General features: G+C 40.9%; 1 protein-coding gene across 3 annotated transcripts in view; it reads right to left on the bottom strand.

Moving 5' to 3' along the window:
* Positions 1-9,328: 9,328 nt before the first annotated feature.
* The window catches only part of LOC102684030 (pleckstrin homology domain-containing family G member 4B), a 50,222-nt gene continuing 35,970 nt past the window's right edge, over positions 9,329-23,580 (bottom strand). For 2 of the 3 annotated variants that reach the window (XM_015364689.2, XM_015364690.2), the window contains exons 14-24: positions 22,432-23,378; positions 21,721-21,970; positions 20,985-21,074; positions 20,160-20,384; positions 18,591-18,761; positions 17,852-18,029; positions 16,084-16,200; positions 15,164-15,430; positions 14,365-14,645; positions 12,401-12,460; positions 9,329-11,512 (exon numbers count right to left, since the gene is read on the bottom strand). In XM_015364689.2, the coding sequence (XP_015220175.2) occupies positions 12,419-12,460; positions 14,365-14,645; positions 15,164-15,430; positions 16,084-16,200; positions 17,852-18,029; positions 18,591-18,761; positions 20,160-20,384; positions 20,985-21,074; positions 21,721-21,970; positions 22,432-23,378 (2,568 nt within the window). In that variant the 3' untranslated portion in view covers positions 9,329-11,512; positions 12,401-12,418. The remainder of the gene's footprint in view (positions 11,513-12,400; positions 12,461-14,364; positions 14,646-15,163; positions 15,431-16,083; positions 16,201-17,851; positions 18,030-18,590; positions 18,762-20,159; positions 20,385-20,984; positions 21,075-21,720; positions 21,971-22,431; positions 23,379-23,580) is intronic. The other variant, XM_015364691.2, reaches the window with a different exon arrangement.

The raw sequence follows: 23,580 nt of genomic DNA, 5'->3' as shown, positions 1-23,580 counted from the left end.
CAATGAAAACAAACAAAAGAACATATACATAATTATACAGGTTTGCTTAGTGACATTGCTGGGACCTAGAGGAATCTTAATTAGCACAATTCTTTTTAATATTTCTATTAAACTGGAGAATGTTCATTTTCATAACTTTAGTTAACTTTTACAGTTTCCCATCAAGACTTAATTACAATAATTTGACCCATGATCCCTGTACCATCTTTTAGAGGAATTCCTCATCTGCAGTCTCAACAAAAATGGTAATCCTTTCTATAACATACAGTAAATTGGTTTTATTATTGACAACCACTCCCCATTTCTAGAGATCTAAAGAAGCTGTTTATTATTTTCCATTGATATTCTCTCCAGGATGCAGATCAGACCATGCATATCCCAGACCAACAATCATCACTTATCTCCTTGTGCAATTTCCATTCCCATTTTCCCTTGTTATGTTTAGTATTAGCTTGTGTCATTGCAGTTAAAACAGAGTATGTACTGGATATTGGTTTACTATCTTCTTTTCTGGATTAAATTTATCCAAGTTAGAGTGTTTGAAAATAAAATCTCTTATCTGTACGGTAGATATCTAAAGAAATCTGTCTTGGGTAAAAGAAATGCAGATCTCAGTTGTTCAAATGACTTAAAATTGTTGTTGTGCACATTGAAGGTTTTAAATGTGTCCTGTTTTTAAACCCTGCATTGAGAGTCAGTGGCTTGAAAGCTTTCCTATGCGTAATTGGGGTCAAATGGGAGACCAGCTGTGATAGATTAGGAATATGCTGTATTTCCTTCTAAGTCTTATACTGCATATAGTTTTAGTTCATTCCCCTAGTAATTTCTCATCGATTTTCCTGACAAGTGCACCTGTTTACCACTCAAATGCTCCATCTTGTACAAACAGTATCTTGTATCCACACCGACATCACTCTTACTGTTATTGAGCAGCCAGCTAGCAAGTTATCAAATTATTTTGAAGTTTAGGTAGATGTAGTATATTCATATGTGCAGTTTCCACTCTACACATCAAGGAAAGCAGCAATATGGACCAACGACTCAAGTCTCTTCTTATCTTTCCTATCAGACTAATATAGTTAGCTTCATACAGTATATTTTATTGGAGACATTAGGTACTGCAATCTCCAAATAATACCATTGGTAGGTCATTTAAAAGAAAAAGTGGACTTTTGTGTAATCAGTTTAAGACAATCATAAACACTTTTTAACAAGTATTCAGTAGACACAGTAGAGAAATCATTGACAAATCCTCACAGCTTAATGAGTTATACCACAAGTGTAGCGTTGATGGTAAGTTAAGAGCTACTGTATGTAGCTGCTCCTATACTATATTTGTACTTGAAGTGCAATGAATTATATTACCATGAAGATGTCTGAAAAAAGGCTGAAAGTCTTTACACAGACTCTGTTATCAGTACTGTGTGCTCTCTAGCCATTGCTGAGCAGATTCCAGTCTTCAGTCTCTTTGAACAGTTCCTAATGAGTCCCATGTTTTGGATAGTAATAAAAAAATAGCAGTCTTCCTACTTTCACATCGTGCTTCTTATTAAAATCACTTTATCGTGATGGCAACAATATGCCAATGAAAAACACCCTGACATATTAGCATTATGAAAATGCACCGCTGTGCACAAGTCTTTGTCATTTTTCTTTGATCTGCTCTTTTCTCTCGGTTTCTTCCTTCTTTAGTCAGAAACAAAATTTGATGGCGAATATGGTTACAGAACCCTGTGATAGATTACCATCTATAACACTTCATATTGACTGCTTACATACAGTATACTGTAGGCTGTTGCAATTAAAGGGTTTGAAAATGTTGATTAATATGAATTACTGATCACTGATCACTGATTCATTTTAAGCTGGTTTGATGACTGTCACAACTGATACAAACATAAGAACAGTTACACATCAGAGGAGGCCTCTCAATTATTGAACTAGGTACTTAGTAGCTAACTGATCCCAAAGCTTTTTAGCTTGTTTCATACTCCTCAGGGAACTGTTGCAACATAGAACTTCACATAACGAACATGAAGTATAACCTCAGATTGTTATACTGGCAAAAACCCCTAGCCAAGGGTTTGAAACAACACTGTAACACCTGATTTTAAGACTTTTGTACAACATCTTTGACTAGGTTTTCTAGAATGTCTTGTATTCAAAAGACAATAACCAGCTCTTTGAGAGGCATGTGTTTAAGCATGTAGGCACAGTTAGTAAGCTGTCTCAAAAAGGGCGTGAGTCATCACTCTAGTGAGGTCAGCTTTTAGCATTCTCTATCCAGCACTCCATCATGCTCAGTTCTTGAGGAATTCTCTGTTTCAACACACCCTGTTGCTACTCAAACACCATTCCACCACGTGTACAAATACTACTATGTCTATGCATGTTCCCTAGAAATAAATGTTCACAGCACTTTCAAAAAATGTTGCAGTTTCATTTTTATTTATGTGAATGGTTAGAATCCAGACAGCAATAGTAGCCACTGCAACAAGACCAGTTAATAGCCGCAGGCAGGTATAATCATGTTTGTACAGGGTGGTGACTGATAGTGGTGTGGGGGCTGTAATCTGCCAGAGGTGAGGCAGACTGTTGGAAAGGAGTGGTTGAGTGGAAAAGATGTTTGTCTGGTAGGGCTGAGCTGGGTTGTTGGCTGGTTGGTTGGGCAAGGTTGGGCTTACCTTGCTGGGCCTGTACAGTATCACTGTCAGTAGCAACCAGCTTCCAAAAGTCAAGAGCACAATAGCTATTCATTCATACAAAGTGTCACTCATCCACTGGTCAACTGCCCGTACACCAGCACTTGAGCCTGATCTGACAGGTGGCAAGAGCTCCAGCAATGTTTTACAAGAGAAGAAGGTACAGTATGTGCGGATCCTACTAGTACAAATGCAACTCGGCTCTTACTGGGATCCATGTACTGTAACAGCTTCTCCCAGCTCTCCAGGGGCTGGAGCTTTGAAGAGACCAGGAAAACCTGCGGACACAGCAGTACTCCAGGAGCAGGACTGGTGATCACTGTTCTGAGCTGTCAATACTGACAATACTGACCACTGTCAGAGCAACACTGAACAGTAGTAAAAATACACTGCTCACAGAAAACAATACATCTCACAGTAGGTCCTATTTTACAGAAATACTATATTCCATTTATGAACCACTTTTACTTCATAAAGTACATCTATTTTTACAAATATGTACAATAATAATGCGGCAGTAGAAATGAAACTAGCAATGAGATGGATTAGGCTTTATTTTTAACCCATGATATAGCATAATAATAGATCATGATTCTGGTCAATAATTATACTGCTTCCAGCTTTCGGTTGTACAGTTTGCTTTGTTTCTATGGTGCAAGAAGCACAATTTTTTTAGAAGGCATGAGCTGTCAGCCCTTAATATAAACAGAATGAGGGATAATCAGCTAGGAATAAAAACAAGCACTAGAAACAGACACCCATCAACATAAACAAGTTCCAGGTAATTCATCTAAAGCTGAAAGGAAATTGAAATTTGAAAATAAAGTTATATCTTTCCTGAAATCCAAGATTACTTGACCATTGCTCTCACTGATGCAAGAAAAAAATAAAGAAGTCTAAAGTGTGGCTTATAAGCAACAGATAACAATTTCAGATGTTCCTTCCAGTGACACTGAATTTTCTTTGATCATTCTGTTCAGAGAACACCGGAAAAGCAGACACTCTCTGCTGTTATTTTTAGCCACTCATGTTAATTAACTCCATCCCCATAATGGCCTGTTGTAATAATGTTGGATTTTGTTCTTATATTTTTATCTACAGTGCTCAGAAAAAAAAAACGTTTGTGAACCCTCTTGGTAGGTCCACATTCTCATACTGTATATTATAGTATAGAACTAGATCTTCGTGTACTGTAATAATAATAATAATAATAATAATAATAATAATAATAATAATAATAATAATAATAATTAATAATTGCTTACACTTATATAGCGCTTTTCTGGACACTCCACTCAAAGCGCTTTACAGGTAATGGGGACTCCCCTCCACCACCACCAATGTGCCACCACCAATGTGTCCACCTGGATGATGCAACGGCAGCCATAATGCGCCAGAACGCTCACCACACATCAGATATCAGTGGGGAGGAGAGCAGAGTAATGTAGCCAATTCATAGAGGGGGATTATTAGGAGGCCATGATTGGTAAGGGCCAACAGGAAATTTGGCCAGGACGCTGGGGTTACACCCCTACTCTTTTCGAGAAACGCCCTGGGATTTTTAATGACCACAGAGAGTCAGGACCTCGGTTTTACGTCTCATCCGAAGGACGGCGCCTGTTTACAGGCGCCTGTAAGTCTTAATAAAAGATAAAGATCACATCATTTAACTCTTAACACAAATCCTCAGCCCAGGTGGGTCAGAGTTCCCAACCCTCAATCGCCATGGAAACTGATCGTACTCACATGAGCTCCATACAGTCTGGCACCGGCGTACTATGGCAGACTCTCTCAGCCACATGTCAACAATCGATTAACAATCTAACCAGGAATTTAATCCCTGCTTGTCTCTGCCCCTGTGCTCTAAGGATGCCTTTATTCCTTAGCCAGAGCCTCGAAACTGCATGACAACATGGTTCTATTTTGATTATTTCATTAACAAAATGGCCCAACAGTGAAGGTTCTTTTATGAATATATCTTAAAATGTGAACCCTTATATTCGATAACTGCTGTAACATTCTTGCAATGCGAGGGTCTCCTGTCAGGCTCATCTCGTCTCATCTCATCCTGCCAAACACTTTAATAGGGTTTAGGTTCAACTTTTGACAGGGAAAATCCAAAATGCAAAAAGTCGTCTTCTTCAAACATTTTGTGGTGGATCTTCTTGTATGTTTAAGATTATTAAGATTATTTTAAGACCCACTTTCAGCTCAGCTTCAGCTGATGAATGGATAGTCTGACATTCTCCTTCAGGTTTTGCTGATAAAGTGCTGACTTCATGGTTCCATCAATTATGACAAGCCACCTGGGTCCTGAAACACCGAACAAATCCACTGTTGTTGATGATTATAATCCAGTATTCACCGTTACTTCGTTCGAGAATTCAATTTTTTAACACATGTTGATATCAATTTAATGCATTTACATGAAAGTAGCAGTACTTATGAGCACCTTAATATTGATTGTGTTAATGAGACTGATTAAGAAGTGAGTGTAACCAACAGTATACTAAACAGAATTTCCTTGTTTTTATGTAACTCTTCTTTATACTCACTACAGCTTGATAATTCTCATGTTTCCAGGCAGACTCACATTTATTTTTTCAGAATGTTTTTATGTACACATTGGTTTATGTAACAATAAATGTATGCTCTGTTTTGTGACTCCTTGCTCTTCTGTCGGTTGATTCCTAATAGCCAAGGTACACTTGCGCAATGTACGGTTACAAGTAAACATTGAGCCAATTATTTTAAACAAACCTCTACTACACGAAGACCAACCTCATAAATATTCTGATATTTTTATGACAGTGCTGCTCATACAAAGAAAAAAACAATTATTTAAGAACGTTCTTATTAGCTTCTTATTTGTGCTAGGGCTTTACTTATTATTTAACATTGATTCTTAAGTCTTAATAATTATTTTTTTAAGTCATGAACCATTATGTCTCATAAAGTGTTGAACTAGTTAATAAACTGAATTCAAGATAAAAGCCAAAGAGGTGATACAAGGGTATCACAGTCAAGGGTATCACAGTAAGAAATTGTACTTCGCATATTTATATTGGGTATTCATAAATGTTTTGGTACTCTATACACAGAATGCCATGTTTTAAGGTACAAATGTTTATCCTGTATAATTTATACATTCTGTTACAAACATATTAATATGTACACATCTACTTTCCTATTGCTGAAGTTGTACGTATTGTCTTGTTCCATTACAAGGTTATTCATTAATCGCGTGAATCATTAAGTGTATCGAGCAGATATTAATTTATTCAAGATGGCATATGAATAAATAGCTCTACAACATTGTTAAAGTCAGAAGAGCTGAATGTCTTAATTAAGTTATTTATGACTACCACTTTCTATGACGTACAATTATTCAGTTGGTTTAGAGCAGATAACACTGTCAAATCAGTATAGTTAAAACATTCTTACTTCTGGTGATGAGAACATTATTAAGGGAGGAATACTAAAGCTTCTTTGAATGTCCAACTATATATACTCACTATACTACTTACTACAATAATCTGAGTAAAGGTTAGTCAATTTATTTTACATTTGCCATTTCAAGTACAGTACATTCGGGGGTAATTAATTCTGAATAAATGGCCCTATTAACAATGGCCCTCCTACATCTGTCTACCATTCTCTGGACAAGTGTTCAATAGCAATACTCTGCACTACATAGTGTGCATTAAAGTGCTGGAAATGCTCTGCTTTGTAATGCTACAATCAGCTATAAATTAAAAAGAAAATCCCAGTAAATTTTACATCAGAGGACAGGAATTGCTCTTTACAAATAAGTAATGTAGCCCTGTCTGAACTTGCAAAAGAGCAATAGCAACACAGCAACTCACAGGAAATGGAAACTTAAAGCTTAAGTTTGGCATGTTATAGCCACTTCTAGTTTAACTAATCTTCACTTCTTATCTAAAATCTTAGAGAAAGTACTTAAAATGAGCTGTTATACAAACAAACATCCTGTGGTCTGAGTACATCAGTTACTTCGTTGTTTTGAAAGCCTCAGACAAGACTGTTGCAGCAGGGTTTTTAAATACAGGACCCATGAATTGTTTAATTTTATTATTATTATTATTATTATTATTATTATTATCATCATCATCATTATTTTTATTATCTGCTATATAAGTGTGTAAAGTGCTCTGTGGTAAACTATTGCAAAGCAACTACAAAGGAAATAAAAATAATGCTTGATAGGTAAATATATTGATTCAGGCTGTGCTTTAGCGTTGTATTCAGTACAGTCTGAAAGATTACACATTTTCAGTGGAGGTTTATAATTATTAATTTATTATCAATTTCTCCACAGCAGGGTTAGGCCTCACTGGTCCCGGACTGCTGAGGTTGTGTTATAATAATAATAATAATAATAATAATAATAATTGCTTACACTTATATAGCGCTTTTCTGGACACTCCACTCAAAGCGCTTTACAGGTAATGGGGTCTCCCCTTCACCACCACCAATGTGCAGCCCCACCTGGATGATGTGGCAGCAGCCATAGTGCACCAGTACTCTCCCCACACACCAGCTCTCGGTGGGGAGGAGAAAAGAGTGATAAAGCCAGTTCAGAGATGGGGATTATTAAGAGGCCATGATTGGTTAAGGCCAATGGGAAATTTGGCCAGGACACCAGGGTAACAACCCTAACTAATGACCACAGAGAGTCAGGACCTCAGTTTTACTTCTCATCCAAAGAATGGCACCTTTTTACAGTATAGTGTCCCTGTCACTATATTGGGGCATTAGGACCCACACAGACCACAGGGTGAGCGCTCCCTGCTGGCTCCACTAACACCTGTTCAAACAACCTTAATTTTACCCCAGGAGGTCCACCATCCAAGTACAAGCCTGGCTCAAACCTGCTTAATTAGCTAGTTGTGAGTTGCAGGGCGATATGGCTGCTGGCATATAATCTTTATAGACATTCAGTTGTAAACTAGGTTGAACTAGGGATAGTACTGTATATCTGTAAATGCTTTATTAATGTTGATTGAATATTAATTAAAACCTTAAATTTTAATCTAAAAGGGTAGCTTTTAATCTTTTCATCCACCGAGGAAACCCAGTACATGTTACTTTTAAGAAGACTACACTGGCTGTGTAAATGTTAAGCACTGATGCCCACTGTTCCCCATTACCACATAAGGGACAGCAAATTGATGCAGACTCTACTGAAACTTTTTTATTATATTACAGTGCTGGGCCACTGCAGACCTAGGCAGCAAGAAAACATTTTCAATCAGTACATAAGCACATCAGGTCAGGCAAAGCCCAAGGAAGGTGTAAAGGCAAAACATTTACTGCGAAACGGTGCAACAGCCGCCCTATTTCAGGGTGAAGACCTCTGGCATCCAAACAGCAGAAATCAAGCACAAGCAATCCGGTGCTGGTAACATCACTAAATCATGCTCACAGCCCGGGCAGAGTAAGAGCCTGAAAGATGGCCATTAAAAGTTTGAATGGCCTCTGGGTAGGGCTACTGCTGCCAATCACAATCAAAGGAAGAGCTTACTCTGGCCAGAAGCACCAAGCTACAATATTCAGGGGTCTGTCAATTGAGGATGGAGACTAGATCAATGTTTAGATTTAATCCAAGCTCATATGACCTAAAACCCTCATCTTTGATTTCGAACACTCATACAGCTCAAGACTGTAGAAGGCACTAGTTAACAGCTTTTAGGGGGCTCAAAACAAAGCTGCTTACCAAAAGTAGTTCTGTAATTATCAAGGAATGTCTGCCTCCTCTGATTCTGTACAAAAGGCCTTCTTCATCCCTCCCAGACATATTGGAAAGAGCTGTTCGACATATCAAAGCATTCACTTTGAATGGGCATACTGTAGTTACAAACTACCTTCTCATGCCCTTCGTATGAAAAAAATACTTCACCATGAGCAGCCAAATGGCATTTTTGAGAATTAGATTTGCTAATTTTGCCAATATACAGTACCCACTTCTATTGTCACCCAGCAAACAATCCCTAGTTTTAAGAAGACAGAAGCAGAATTTCACAGAAAGTTGTATCCACTGTCTCTCTTCCTCCTGCTAGTGGCTCAGATTAACACACTGTAGACACGTTGTAGCCATGCTACACAGGCCCAAAACAAACTACAGACAGTTCCTGTAGTGTTACTGCCAGTCTGCAATCACTTAACTATCAGTATAACTAGGACTTAAATTTACAACTTTAGGCTAAAAGTAATATTGGTATTAAAAGTTAGTGTCCTGTTAAAAGCAACAATTTACAGATTTTCCTCTTACACTACATAGCGTTTTGCATGACAACCAAGGTACTTTGCTTCCTTTTTTGGCCCTTTTTGTTCTGTGAGACACGTGTCATTGGGTTTAGCTTCAACTGTAGGCAGACATATCCCTTAAGCATGTCGGTTACTTTGATTATCTTCACTTTGGGAATGGTTACCATATGGCTCCTTGGCTATTGTTGCTATAGAGTTTGCACAATGAAAAGAATGCTGGAAAGACAATCCTGAAGCATTAAGTAACATGAAACACAAATTTAGCTGCAGAGAACGCTTTGGACTTTCCAGTAATGGCTCATTTATTGGAGTAATAAAAACACTGCTCTGCATATGTGCAAAGGACACCTCTTAAGCTTTATTTTATGTTAAAAGGAATAGTAGATAAAAGTACAAAAGTACACCTCTGTTCAGTTGTAGAAATGGAAAAAAGCTCAGCCTCAGAGCTGAACGTTTATTTGTGAAAATGTGATATTGTATACTGTACCTCAGTATTGCACCATGTCTCGCAGTGTCCACGACAAAGTTAGCGAACCATAGATAAGGGGAGCTAAGAAACTCTCATTGACCCCTGCTGACTTATACAGTAGATCCCCTGTAGTTCATAGGGGTCACTGTTGGGCAGCGAACTGAGGATATTCTGATTGCCCTGATCAGCTCACCCCTGGAATTGTCTTGCAGGTTGAATTCGGGAAATCCCGATCACAGGAATCTAATGACAGCATGAAACATGGAGTGATAAAAGCTTTTAAAAAACAGGAAGAAAACCTTCTTTTATCCACAATAAACCACATGTTCATAAAAAATATATTTATCATGGTCCCAAATGAGGCCTTGATAGAACCTTTAATATAAAAGAAAGGTACAGTATGACTGACAAAGCAAGTGGCATTTTAATTGGTCAATTATGTTACTAAATTAGAATACAGCCTTAGTTATACTCATGATGTCATAAACTGCTCAAATACTCCCACTCCTAAAATAACAATAAATTATAAGGATATAAGTAACAATGACTACTGAACACAAAAACTTCAGCAGTTATTCTGGAAACAGCACGATCACAAGAGTAACTAGAAAATTTCATTGTTTTTTCTTCTCAGTCATAGAACCCCTTTGCATATTTTAATGTGTGGATTTTTATGATTGTTCCTGCTGTATAAAAGCACACATAAAGGATGTATTAGGAATTTGACTCTTGAGAGTCTAACCACGATTGTTAAAAAACAAAGCCCATGCTCTTACTTACACAGTGCTGCAGTGATGAGTTTTCCACAAGCGGATTAAATTTACAAAAGAGGAAATCAGCTCTCACAAAAGTCTGGTCCTTGTGAAAGAAAGCATCTTGACTAAACAGAAATGTAAATCCTGACATTTTAAAATCCAAGTAACATTTCTTGCAACATGTCTCAACAGTTTTGTTTTGACATAAGAGTGGCTTGAATTATTTTGAAATTTTGCAAATATATATACAGTATGAACATTACACATTTGTTTTTTATATCATTATTGACAAATTCATACTTTTATAGCAAAGATGCTACAAAAAGCAAAGAATATGATATGAAACAACACTGCAGAATCAATGGTTAGCATAGCTGCCTCACAGTGTTGGGGCTCCGGATTCAATTCTGGACCTGTGACACATGATCTTGGCGTGAGTGAGAGGCTCTGTGTGCCCTGTAGTGGACTGGTATCCCACCTTGTGACTGTTGTTTGCCTGGATAGGCTTTGGCTCCCCTACGACCCTGTGTTGGATACATTATTTATTTGTTTATAAATTGTTTTGGATGGATGCTAAAATCACATCTCAATGCTTTATATCAAATGGTATGCAATACAGCTGTCATATTTTTAGAGTGAAGGTAATAACAGGTCATGTATCATTTAGAAACCCTGTATTACAAGCGCAAAGTCTTTAGTTCACTAAGCGCAGATTGTATGCAAAATACCCTTGCATCTGTGTACCATTTCTTTATACTTTAATAGAATGTTACTTATCTCCGATTAGCATAAATGGGTTTCTACAATGATGAGTAAACAAACCTTACACAAATTACCACAAAGACAGACGGGTTCCTTTCATTTATAAGCTTTCTTGTGCTTGGTTATAGGCGGATGCAGCAAAGATTGTATGAATCCCAAACAGATATGTGATTAGATGAAGCATCGAGTCACTTTAGTTAAGTAGATGGATGTCTGTACAGGTGGTGATTGGCAGTTTAACTTTATAATCTGACAGGCATATTGGCCAACAGTTCAGAAAAATGCCCAGTGATCACAAGCAGCTTAGAAAGAGGCTCTGCGTGGAAGATTCAGTCAGCATCAAAGAAAGCATACTGTATGTGATATATGACTTTGAAAATCCAGTGCATCTTCTGATATTCCCTTTAAAGTCCAAATAGTTGGAAATGCTCCCAGCATCTCAGTGCACCTTTCCCAGTGCCTCTTCCCTGTTCTTCTTTGGCTTAGCTCAGCTCTTATCCCATCGGATCAGATCAGCAGAGCTATTAACCATCCATCTGCAAAATATTCAAGAAACTCACTTACATCTCTATTGGCATGCATATGAACATTATCCTACATCTTGAGTACAAAATCTGTTGTGTGATTCTCAAAGGGTTTTAATTCCTTTGCTGCTCTGTGTTCTTCCAATAACTGATGAAGCATATTTATATAAACATAAATGTAGGAATGAGGACTGGAATATTTTTTTATTTGATCAAAATTAAAAAGGCTAAATGAAAACGTTTCTTGGTCCATTGAAAACAATGTTTCACTGTGGAAAATGGCAGGTGCTCAACAGTAATTGCTCGCTGTTTCATTTTGCCAGTACAAATATAATAAATTCAGCTTGCAGCTTGCAGCACAGTCTGTTTCCCGCAGGAATTAAATCAAATCCAGAATGCATTAAATATAATGGTCAATTTGCAATACCTAGTTAAGATGGATTTCAAATGCTCACATTAAAAATATTAACTCACTTAAAGTGTGATTATTTTAACTGTGTCAATATTACTGATTGGCAAAGTGTCGCAAGGATCTGTGATGTAGTGGGTTATCACAATCTGCTGTCATTGTTTTGGATATAATTACATAAGGGTTCAAGACACAGTGCTTGTTACTATTTGAACCTGAAACAAGTGGAGATCTGTGACGGCGACGATCAGGGTTTTAACACTAAGCCATACACTGGATGGGGATACCATATGTTTGTTTTAGAATATATGTGTTTTTGGATTGGTTATTGTTTATGTGCATTACTCTTTCACCCAGATGCATCATCTGCTGGGACTTGAGAATCAGACTGGTATGTTTCTGTGGTCTCTGTGTCCCCACAGTATCACAGGTGTCAATACATTTTTTCTTGATCTATTAGTCCTAACATACTGTAAACCTAGATCACTCACCCACATCACCAGGGTAAGTTAGACCTCTGTTGATCGTCCAATGACCATTTTTTCATGATTCTGTTAGGGCAGGAAAACATATTAAACATATTAAACAAGATCATGTCCGTGCCATGAGACACGCATTAATGCCCCCCCACAGAGCACAACATAATAGAGCAACGATGGCTACAGTGGCATTTTAACTAATAAAATACTAAACAAGTACTAAAACCAAAAGGCAGAATGGCTTCATTTCAAATACATGTTGCCTACTACATACTTAAATGTGGGATGGATACAGTGCCTTGCGAAAGTATTCGGCCCCCTTGAACTTTTCAACCTTTTGCCACATTTCAGGCTTCAAACATAAAGATATAAATTTTTTATTTTATGTGAAGAATCACCAACAAGTGGGACACAATTGTGAAGTGGAACAAAATCTATTGGATTTTTGAAACTTTTTTAACTAAAAAAAAAATGAAAAGTGGGGCGTGCAAAATTATTCGGCCCCCTTGCGTTAATACTTTGTAGAGCCACATTTTGTTGCGATTACAGCTGCAAGTCGCTTGGGGTATGTCTCTATCAGTTTTGCACATCGAGAGACTGAAATTCTTGCCCATTCTTCCTTGCAAAACAGCTCGAGCTCAGTGAGGTTGGATGGAGAGCGTTTGTGAACAGCAGTTTTCAGCTCTTTCCACAGATTCTCGATTGGATTTAGGTCTGGACTTTGACTTGGCAATTCAAACACCTGGATACGTTTATTTGTGAACCATTCCTTTGTAGATTTTGCTGTATGTTTGGGATCATTGTCTTGTTGGAAGATAAATCTCCGTCCCAGTTTCAGGTCTTTTGCAGACTCCAACAGGTTTTCATCCAGAATGGTCCTGTATTTGGCTGCATCCATCTTCCCCTCAATTTTAACCATCTTCCCTGTCCCTGCTGAAGAAAAGCAGGCCCAAACCATGATTCTGCCACCACCATGTCTGACAGTGGGTATGGTGTGTTGAGGGTGATGAGCTGTGTTGCTTTTACGCCAAACATATCGTTTTGCATTGTGGCCAAAAAGTTCGATTTTGGTTTCATCTGACCAGAGCACCTTCTTCCACATGTTTGGGGTGTCTCCTGGGTGGCTTGTGGCAAACTTTAGACGAGACTTTTTATGGATATCTTTGAGAAATGGCTTTCTTCTTGCCACTCTTCCATAAAGGCCAGATTTGTGCAGTGTAAGACTGATTGTTGTCCTATGGACAGACTCTCCCACCTCAGCTGTAGTTCTCTGCAGTTCATCCAGAGTGATCATGGGCCTCTTGGCTGCATCTCTGATCAGTCTTCTCCTTGTCTGAGCTGAAAGTTTAGAGGGACGGCCAGGTCTTGGTAGATTTGCAGTGGTCTGATACTCCTTCCATTTCAAGATGATCGCTTGCACAGTGCTCCTTGGGATGTTTGAAGCTTGGGAAATCTTTTTGTATCCAAATCCGGCTTTAAACTTCTCCACAACAGTATTACGGACCTGCCTGGTGTGTTCCTTGGTCTTCATGATGCTCTCTGCGCTTTCAACAGAACCTTGAGACTATCACAGAGCAGGTGCATTTATACAGAGACTTGATTACACACAGGTGGATTCTATTTATCACCATCAGTCATTTAGGACAACATTGGATCATTCAGAGATCCTCGCTGAACTTCTGGAGTGAGTTTGCTGCACTGAAAGTAAAGGGGCCGAATAATTTTGCACGCCCCACTTTTCATTTTTTTATTAGTTAAAAAAGTTTCAAAAATCCAATAGATTTCGTTCCACTTCACAATTGTGTCCCACTTGTTGGTGATTCTTCACATAAAATAAAAAATTTATATCTTTATGTTTGAAGCCTGAAATGTGGCAAAAGGTTGAAAAGTTCAAGGGGGCCGAATACTTTCGCAAGGCACTGTAGATGTTTTCCAGTGAAAATCAGACTATACGCAGAGAAACGTCAGGGCCTAACCTCTATCAAGCTGTCCACAGTGGTACTGCAGTAGCCCACCTTTCCAGGGTGGCCCATACTCTTGGCCTGAGGTGGAGGAGTCCTAGAGGGTCTACTTCTGGAAACAACGGGAGAGGTGCGTCTGCGGAATTCAGGCAGAGACTCATGGGCAGAGCTTGGCTTGGAAAACAGGGAGGAGAAAGAGGAGGAGTCGTCCGGCTCTCCTCCAATCACAGACAGGCAGCTGTGGTCCGAGCTGCTGAAACCACTGATGCTCTCACCAGATGACTCAGAGCTGTCCACTAGGAAAAAATCGAAACCACAACAATTACACAAGAACCACTAGACAGTAGTAGACAGGAAACAGTCTCTAGTACACTACAGACAAAGGGCCGCAAGACAGAAACCGGAGGGACTTCGATCTATAGTTATTTTATTAACAGGACTAGATCCACTAATACTAGTGTTTGCCTTTTAAGGAGATTTAATTTGTGAATCTCATGGAACAATTTTGCTGTTACCATTCAGAAGGGTTTCATATACATTGTATTAAGCATATAAAAGACATAATACCTATTTCAAAAAGTACAGACGTTTTATAGTTTGTACAGTATATAAGAACAGTTATAAATGTGATGCTGGTAGGCCCATTGAGCCCTTTTGGTAGTTTGTAGTTCAAATGCATTTTTCATTCTCCATTTTATAAAAAGAAAGGAGATTAAAGGCAGACAAATGGAGAATTCTCCACCTAAAACTGCTGTTTTGAATTGCTAAAATGTTTTGCGTATGTTAAATACTTCACAGCACAGCCATGACTCACTGAGTAAATGAAGGTTCTCCGTCTCATTGTCCAGATCGTCCTCTTCCAGAACCCCTGTCACCAGGAAGGCGCCCTGGCCCATCTCCCCTCGCCGCTGCTGGCCAGGGAGGTAGCGGTGAGGAGGGAGGGATCCCCGCCCGGAGGAGGAAGAGGACGAGTGACTGCCTGAAGATGACGTGCTGCTGCCTGAGTCTATGGAGTTAGGCCTCATCGACAACAGGCCTCCATGTGTTGCAGGGACAGTGATGGAAGACATTGCCTTGGATTCTAGAAAAGGGGAGAACACCTATTAAAAAGCAGTGTGCATTCAGACAGCAACATTAATTTAATAATTATTCCTGACACTTATATAATGCTTTTCTGGACACTCCGTTACAGGTAATGGGGACTCCCCTCCACCACCACCAGTGTGCAGCCCCACCTGGATGATGCAACGGCAGCCATAGTGCGTCAATACGCTCAGTACACACCAGTAATCAGTGGGGAGAAGAATAGAGTGATGAAACCAATTCATAGATTTGGATTATTAGGAGGCCATGATTGATTAAGGCCAATGAGAAATTTTGCCAGGACGCCAGGGTAACACTTCTACTCAATCAAGAAACACCCTGGGATTTTTAATGACCCCAGAGAGTCAGGACCTCTGTTTAATGTCTCATCCGAAGGATGGTGCCTTTTTACAGTACAGTGTCCTCCTACAGTACAGGGCCATCAGGACCCACACAGACTGCAGGGTGAACACCCTTAGTTTTTTCCCAGAAGGTCCCCCATCTAGGTACTGGTCAGGCTCACGCCTGCTATGCTCCAGTGGGCTGCCACTTGTGAGCTGCAGGGTGATATGGCTGCTGGCCATAGAGAATACTGGCAGCAATAGAGGTTGTCACTGGGTTCTGTGGGAACACTGATGAACAATTAATTACCTCTTCCAGAGTAGACGCAGTTGACCGCTCTGTCACAGATTGCGGCTGCACTGGGTTTGATGTCCATGAAGGGCTTGCTTCCAATTCCCATGAACACCCTCTCCTGCATTCGGATCTCTGGATGTCACACAGGGAGAGAATATTGGCACAGGGACCGTACAGTAGTAGAACATACTGTATATTCACTTGGGTCAACTTTTCTTAAACAGTATGTTTTGTTATTTTGATCTGCTGTCTGTATTCTGTGTTGGATTGACTTTAACTTAACACATACAGTATGTAGATCTGATCTGCAGACTATTTAGAAAGCTAAAGAATATCATAAAACAATAGCATAACGTGCAAAATTATTCAGACCCATTTTGATGATATGATGTCCCATTTTGTAACATTACGAAACAATGAATACACTATTTTAAACGACTATTTTATTCAAAACTTGAATGCTGAAATTGAAACAGGTAAGATAAGTTACTGTGTCACCAAAACCTAAAATGAAAGGGACATCTAGGCAGTATCTAGTGTTTCACCAGTATGAAATACCTTTCACCCCTTAATGATCAATTTCAGTGTGCTCAAAAGAATATTCAGTGTGTCTGACCTCTTGGACTGTGCCTTTTTACAACTTCTGAGGCAAGTTCTGAAATTATGTAATCCACTATTACTTCATGCAGTTACTACACAATTGTGTTTTTTTATTTTACTTTGTTTAGAGCAGGCTGTGTATATGACAAATATTAATTGCTACTTTAAACTGTGATGACTACAAGCTTTAAAGCAACAAAATGTGAAAATTGTGCAAGGGTCTGAATATTTTTGCAAGGCACTGTCCATAGCCGGGTCACAACTATGACATCACCAAGGTCACACACAGGCCTGTTTCCTCTTTTACTGCTCGTCACTGCTGACACTGCAGGAAGTGTAGAGCCTTTGCCCACACTGGAGTGGTTCAAACTACACACTTCACACTGAATTCCTACATCAGCATAAAGGCCTTTCAATACTGAGCCAGAATCTTTTGACTTCAAGAAGTGTAAAGGATATACTGAGTACAGCTACTATATGTACACATAGACCTTAAATCATTAACTCTATGATTTTTTAACGTTTCAAAAGTGGAAAAGAAATTCACACATCATTAAGGTGTTTGCCATTCATTAGGAAGAAGGGTAATTTTCAATGGTTTGGTTCTATTTGATCAATTCCTACTTGCAAACAATGAATGTCAACCTTGAGCATGAGGAGGATGCAGTATAAATTTTTTTCTTTATTCTAACATTTATATTTTTCTGTATGTCCATGCTTTGTAGTCGTTGATTGAGTCTTTGCATCTAGGCTCACAGTCACATACAGGAGGGTCGGTGTTGGGTGGAGGAGGGATTCTGGTGGTGCTGAGCCAGTTGTGTGTCACCAGTCAGAGTGGGTTAGGGATGTGGCTGAGAATCAGGTCTCACAATACTCTCATTAACACCACTGTGTGATAAACTGGTCAAATTTCAACCTTCCAGGACAGCTTCCAAAACTCATCCTTTCTGGCCCCATACTTCTGTGTCCAACAGTAACTGTAACTTGAACATCTAATCCCTTCTAAACGTTCTAAAAATAATTCACTCTAAAAACTGAACAAATTACAGGTTAATTAATAAGGGGGCTTCAGCGGGAATGAAAATGTGCTGCTGCTCGTGCCAGTAGGAGCTTGAAGAGTCCCCATCTCTCCTGATGGCTGCCAAAAGTTACCCAGAGTGTGATCAAGAGGCAGAGCACTGACCTCTGTTGCGCACTGCTTGATCCCACAGGATCCTCTCCAGGTCAGTGGTCCAGGCCTCCTTCACCTCCGGACTCTCAGCCTGCAGGACATAAGTGTCCTGGGACTTCCGCCGTCGGAACCAGATCTCAAAGCAGAGGCCGCTGTCCCCAGAATTACGTGTCATTCCGATGTCCGAGGTCTGGATGAAAGAACACGGTTTATGCAGTCTTGGTTGACATCAGCATGCCTCTTGGAATTTCACTCAAAGACATCTTGCACAAAATTCTTCAAATATAGTTGATTCCAGTATATCAAGCAATAGTCAATGACAAAACGTTATCTTATATTAAATTGGAAGTAATTGTAATAAATGACTAAAAATTAAAATACCTAATTAAGCAAATTTGCTAAGAAACAAATACACTAAGGAGAAAAATGCACCTTAGACATTTAAAAAATATTATAATTCAACACGAAGCCTTGCAGCAACATGAGGAGGCTGGTCATTATAACATAAAACAGGGATTTTTACAATGTCGGACTGAAGAGAAGAAACTGGGTATTAAGACTGAGGGGAGTCAAGTAATATCCAGTTCTGTTCCTTTCCATTTTGCCTGACTGGTGACACTGTCTGCAACAGACTGATGTCTCATCCAGGGTGTGTCCCACCTTGCATTCATTGCTTGCTGGGATAGGGTCCCTTGTGACCCTGTAGTGGAGAAGCAGTTAGAAAATGTATGGATGGACGATGACACTGTACCTTAAATGATTGCTTGTAAAGATACATGTCATTCCCCACTTCTGTCTTCTTGGTCTTGCTGAAGAGGATGAGGTCCTGGAAGAGGAAGACGTGTCGGAAACATTTCTTCTTCCTGAACGACACCAGGAACTCATTCTGCCGGATCAGCTGCCCCTGCTCCTTCAGGTTCACCTGCGCAGGGAGAAGGGGGTGTTTGAACGGCCCTGAGAATAATATCTGGAACAGTACAGACTGTGGCAACAGTCACTTCATTCTCTTCTTCGGGCTTTGCCGGCTGGGAGCTCATAAAGGTCAATCTCCCCAGCTTTCACTCTGGGCAAAATGTGACTTTCTGCTACCCAGGAAAAGAGATGAAAGACCAGACGCTACTGCTGATATGGAAAAATGAAAAAGCAGGTCTGTGGTTGTTTGTGGTTGGTCAATGGTGGTAATGTCAACAGAACATTTGCCACAATGTAAGCTCTTCATAGAATGATATTCTAGTGCTACGTTTAAGATACATTTGAAGTATAAAGTGGGTTTCTTTTTTACACTGTCCTAGATTCTGGGGGAAAATAAAAACATTTAGAGTCAAACTGGAGAACATTTATTAACTCTCCCACAGTGGGAGAAACTCAAGTTCACAGACAGAGGCAGCTCCCTTTCACACCCCAGAGCCGAGTGCACTGTTGTGTTGTGTATATTATCTTATAGTTTTATCCATTTAATATCATTTTATTGGCCATATACAATTTCTTGCATTAGGAATTTGTGTTTTTCACGTACCCCAGCTTGCTCTCCATGAGACACACAGACAGTGAGAGAAGCCTGGGGTCAGAGCGCAGGGTCAGCCATTTATTCGGCGCCCCTGGAGCAGCTGGGATTAAGAGCCTTGCTCAGGGGTCCAACGGAGTAGGATTCCTCTTCCAGCCGCAGAAATCAAACCGGCAACCTTCCAGCCTCAGGCACAGACCCTTAGCCACAGTGCCACTTGTCACGATCGCTACTCTCCCTCTCAAGGGCGCTCCAGCCCTTCCTCATTTTCCCCCATTGTTTACACCTGTTCCTTTGCCCAGCCCCTCTTTAGTTCCACCTTTAAAGTCAGACGCAGGCGTTTGCCCGAGGCTTCTCATTGAATCCCGTTTCGTGAGAGCCTGCAGTCCTGCCGCGTCTGGCTCCGTCATGGTTTTAGTTTCCTGTTCCTGATTCCCTGCCCCACCGGTTACGACCCGGTTCGTGTTTTTAGTTCCTTTGGATGGATCCCCTGGTCTTGGACTCTGCCTCCCGTATTGGATTTCCCCTTTGGATATACTCTTGGATTGTTCGCCTTGAATTCACTCCCCCTGGACACCTGCACTCCTCGGACACGCCCCCCGTCTCCAGATCCTTCTCCTGCATGACTATTTTTCCCTATTGTATCCTCACGATTCCGGATCGTGTCATCCGCATAGGGCCCGGAAAGAACCGATCGTTACACCACTGCTACACCTAATTTGTGGCACTATGAGGTTTTCCTCCTAATTGTGAAGACATGTAACATGTAACATGTATGCATTCCCTTCCACAAGCTGACTGTCCTGTGGCTCTTACATCACAGTCCTGGATGTCGTCCATGGCGAGCAGGTCATTGCCATGGCGTAACTGGAAACGGATGACCTCCAGGGCTGCCTGGATCTCGGACCGCTCCCGGCCCTGCTGGGGCCCGCATTCTTTCTCCATGTCCTGCAGAAGCAGGTTGTACTTGCTGATCCTCTGAACTGGCTTCAGCAGGTACGACCACAGGTCCATCTTGTCCCCCAGCTCCAGCTGTTTCTGCTGCTCTCCGGGAGGAAACGTCATGTGAGAATGCCAGTGGAAAACAAGGAAACGCACATTAAAGACGGGAAACAAGAAGCATGTCTTTCCAAGAGTCTGGACAAGCTGCTCAGCCCTGTAGTTGAATCAGATTCTCTGGAATCCTTCTGTAAACACCTGGATGAGATCCTAAGTGAAGGAGAACTTGCCTCTGGGCAACGTTTCTTTTGTACAACATATTAGAACAAAAAGTACAACTTTTCTACAACATAGCAGTTTCAGAGTAAACAGCAAAAGAGCAAAATGGCAAAATTACAGCAAGATGTGATAAAAAAAATCCATGAAATCACTACGCACATGTACAGTACTATAGTGAAAACATTTACTGTAGAATAAAAACGCTCCCAAGCAGAATAATAGAAACCTTTTCTTCCAAACCCTTTACCTGTGGTTATTACAGATTCAGTCTTTTAAGTCACCTCAGTGTTGCAAACAATACATCAGGCATGAATGGGCCAATAACAGTCTTGGGTAATATTCCAAAAAACAGATTATGTCACATACTGTACAGTACATTCTTGGCTGGCACAGGCATTAGTGACTCAGAAGGGGATTTCGTACCTTGAAGAAGGCATGACCATGGTGAATGATCAGAGAGTCAGATTGGGGTTTGTTCTTACTGTAGAGAGCATAAAGCCCAAAGCTCTCCCGCTGTATGGAAAAATGGCACAAGACCCAGAGTTAGTGAATGAAAAGTGGCAGGAATCCAATATTTTAGTGTACGGCTAAAAGTAACCACAATCTTAATAACTGTTAAGGTGTTAAAAAGGCTGTCTTTCTATATGTCTCGTGCAGTTTTATGCTGGTAAGACAAATGGGGATACTTGCAGCTATCTGGCTTTTCTTTTCACTCACACCTGGATACTACCTCTACAAATTGGTTTCCTCTCAAAAATGGCCACACGGTGAAACTGTTCTTATAAAATGTCTCAAGGCAGGACACATCCAGCAGTAATTTGTTTATTTTGAATTTCAACTATGACCCACTTTTTTCTTAAGGAAGAAATCTGTGATCAAGCGCACATGGCATTGAGAGTTTCCAAACTGCCAATCACATGGCACACATAGACACAAACACACTCTCACACCAGGGACAATTTACAGAAACCAATTAACCTACCAGTATGTTTTTGGATTGTGAGAGGAAACCAGTGCACTCGGAGGAACTGGTCCCAGCGCTGTGTCACACTGCCGCCCACATTGTATTATTGTGGCAAACAACCACATTCTCCCTGACATCACCTGAGCTGCTGAGGGAAGGCTTGTCTTTCACACAGAAGGCACTGGCCGGACTCACATGTCTAAGGAAGCAGCGAGCCACTCTCAGCGGCTCCCTGAGGCAGCCTTCCAGCTCCTTGAGGAAGAAGTGCCTGTGGAAGTCATGCAGCTTTTCCAGGTTGCCAAAGATTCTCCCTCGCTGTCCCCGCAGGTCCTGGGGCACATCCGGCCGCTCCAGCTGGGGGAAGTAGTGAGTGATGATGTAGCTCAGGGAGCGCACATACTCCCGCTCTGTCAAGAGGAGTTCTTCCACGATTCGCTGCAACTTCCTGCCGACAGGCCCAAATGGACAGGAAACGCCAGTGTTAACAAGGCCAGGCTTTGTGGACCCAGGTGTCGCCCAAATCAAAGCAGCTACTCTAGCCATCCACATGGCCAGACCCTTCATCTTCAGCACAATAAAATATCTGAATATTTGCACAAAACAGAAAATGCTGCACTGCTTTTCAAACTGGTCCAAGCATTTCAGAAAAGAAAGTACTTTGTACATGCTTTGTAATTAGACATTCACTGCTGATGTCTAATTACTTGTTAAATGAATTGCCTAAGGTTGGTTTCAGATTAATTTTATCTGTGTGCTTAGTGAAAAAGACAATAATACCTCTGTGGTTTTGTGGCAAGCTTGGAAAGAAGAAGAGACAAGAAGAAATGTGAATTTTAACAGAAACGCCAGATGTTCTTCATATGTTTCTGATGGAAAATGTTAATATGTAATAAGTATGGAACTTACAAAACATTGCTGCCATTCTCCTCAGAGTTTGCAGTGGGCACTGGTGTTCCTCCCTGAGCCCTGTGTCCCCCAGGACCGGAGGCTGGAGCCTCGAGTCCAGTTCCCAGGTTATCGCTGTCCTGTGAGGACAAACAGTAGGACTCCTCTGAGCAGAAACTGCCGTGCCGCGACATCTGAAACTCCCAGGCAGCCTGCAGGATCTTGCGGGAGGGCTGACCGCAAGATCTTGCGGTCGGTGAGACGAGCGGCTCTGAGGGCGAGGAGCACACGCCGGAGCCTTCGCTCAGGGACCTGCCCAGGGCCTGCTGCTGTCTGGATAATTGCTCATGGCTGGAGGAGTCACCACGTGGAAAGTCTGGGCTCTTTTCCTGAGTGCTGAGAAACTCCTGTGAGTTTTCTTCCTTGTCTTCTACGGACTGGGGCACAGAGGCCTCAGTTTTGGAAGCCGGTGCAGCTTTCAGGCCCTTGCATGATTTGCTGTCTGGTTTGAAATTTAAATTAAAACACATTACCGTGGCAAAGTCATTTCCCTTGGCTTGGTAATCCCTGCTGCCAGGCAATTCTGCTGTAGTCCTTGCTGGTGTGTGGTTTCCACGTGCAGGGCCTTCACTAGGGGAAGGCAGCAGGAAGGCAGTCTCCTCTGGAACCAGTCTCCTGGGTCCTGATACAACCACTGCAGGCCTCTGGGCCTTCTCAGATTCCTGCAGCCTCTCCTCCAACTGCTGCCTGACTTCCTGGCACTTCAGCCAGGCAACGTTCCACACCCTCATCCCCCTGGAGCCCTTGAGGGTGCAGGCCTGAGCCTTCACCTCCTGGAACTGTGCGGCAGAAAAGGTTGTGAATTTCTCCTTGTACTTTTCAAGAGTACTTAAGTGTTCTTTAGCTACACAAGAGCCAGGCCCAGCCTGCTCCAGATACTGTCTGCAGCCCTTGGCAAGCTCAGTAGCCTGAAAGGAGAAAAATATATGCCTGTCAAACAATTTGATTATTCTGAGTAGCCATGAGTTATTTTTTGCAGGTAAGTCACCAGGGTAACTAAAATATTTCTGCCCAGATAAAAATGTTCAGAGTGATTCTATTAATTACTTTAAAAGGAAATACTTTGAAAGGATACAAAAGGAATGTAACACGCTGATAAATTAAGATTAA

The sequence above is a fragment of the Lepisosteus oculatus genome, chromosome 16, assembly GCF_040954835.1.
Source record: "Lepisosteus oculatus isolate fLepOcu1 chromosome 16, fLepOcu1.hap2, whole genome shotgun sequence".
In the NCBI taxonomy this organism is placed as follows: Eukaryota; Metazoa; Chordata; class Actinopteri; order Semionotiformes; family Lepisosteidae; genus Lepisosteus; species Lepisosteus oculatus.
The sequence above is the reverse complement of the archived record's forward strand: the minus strand, read 5'-3'. Positions and strand labels throughout refer to the sequence as shown.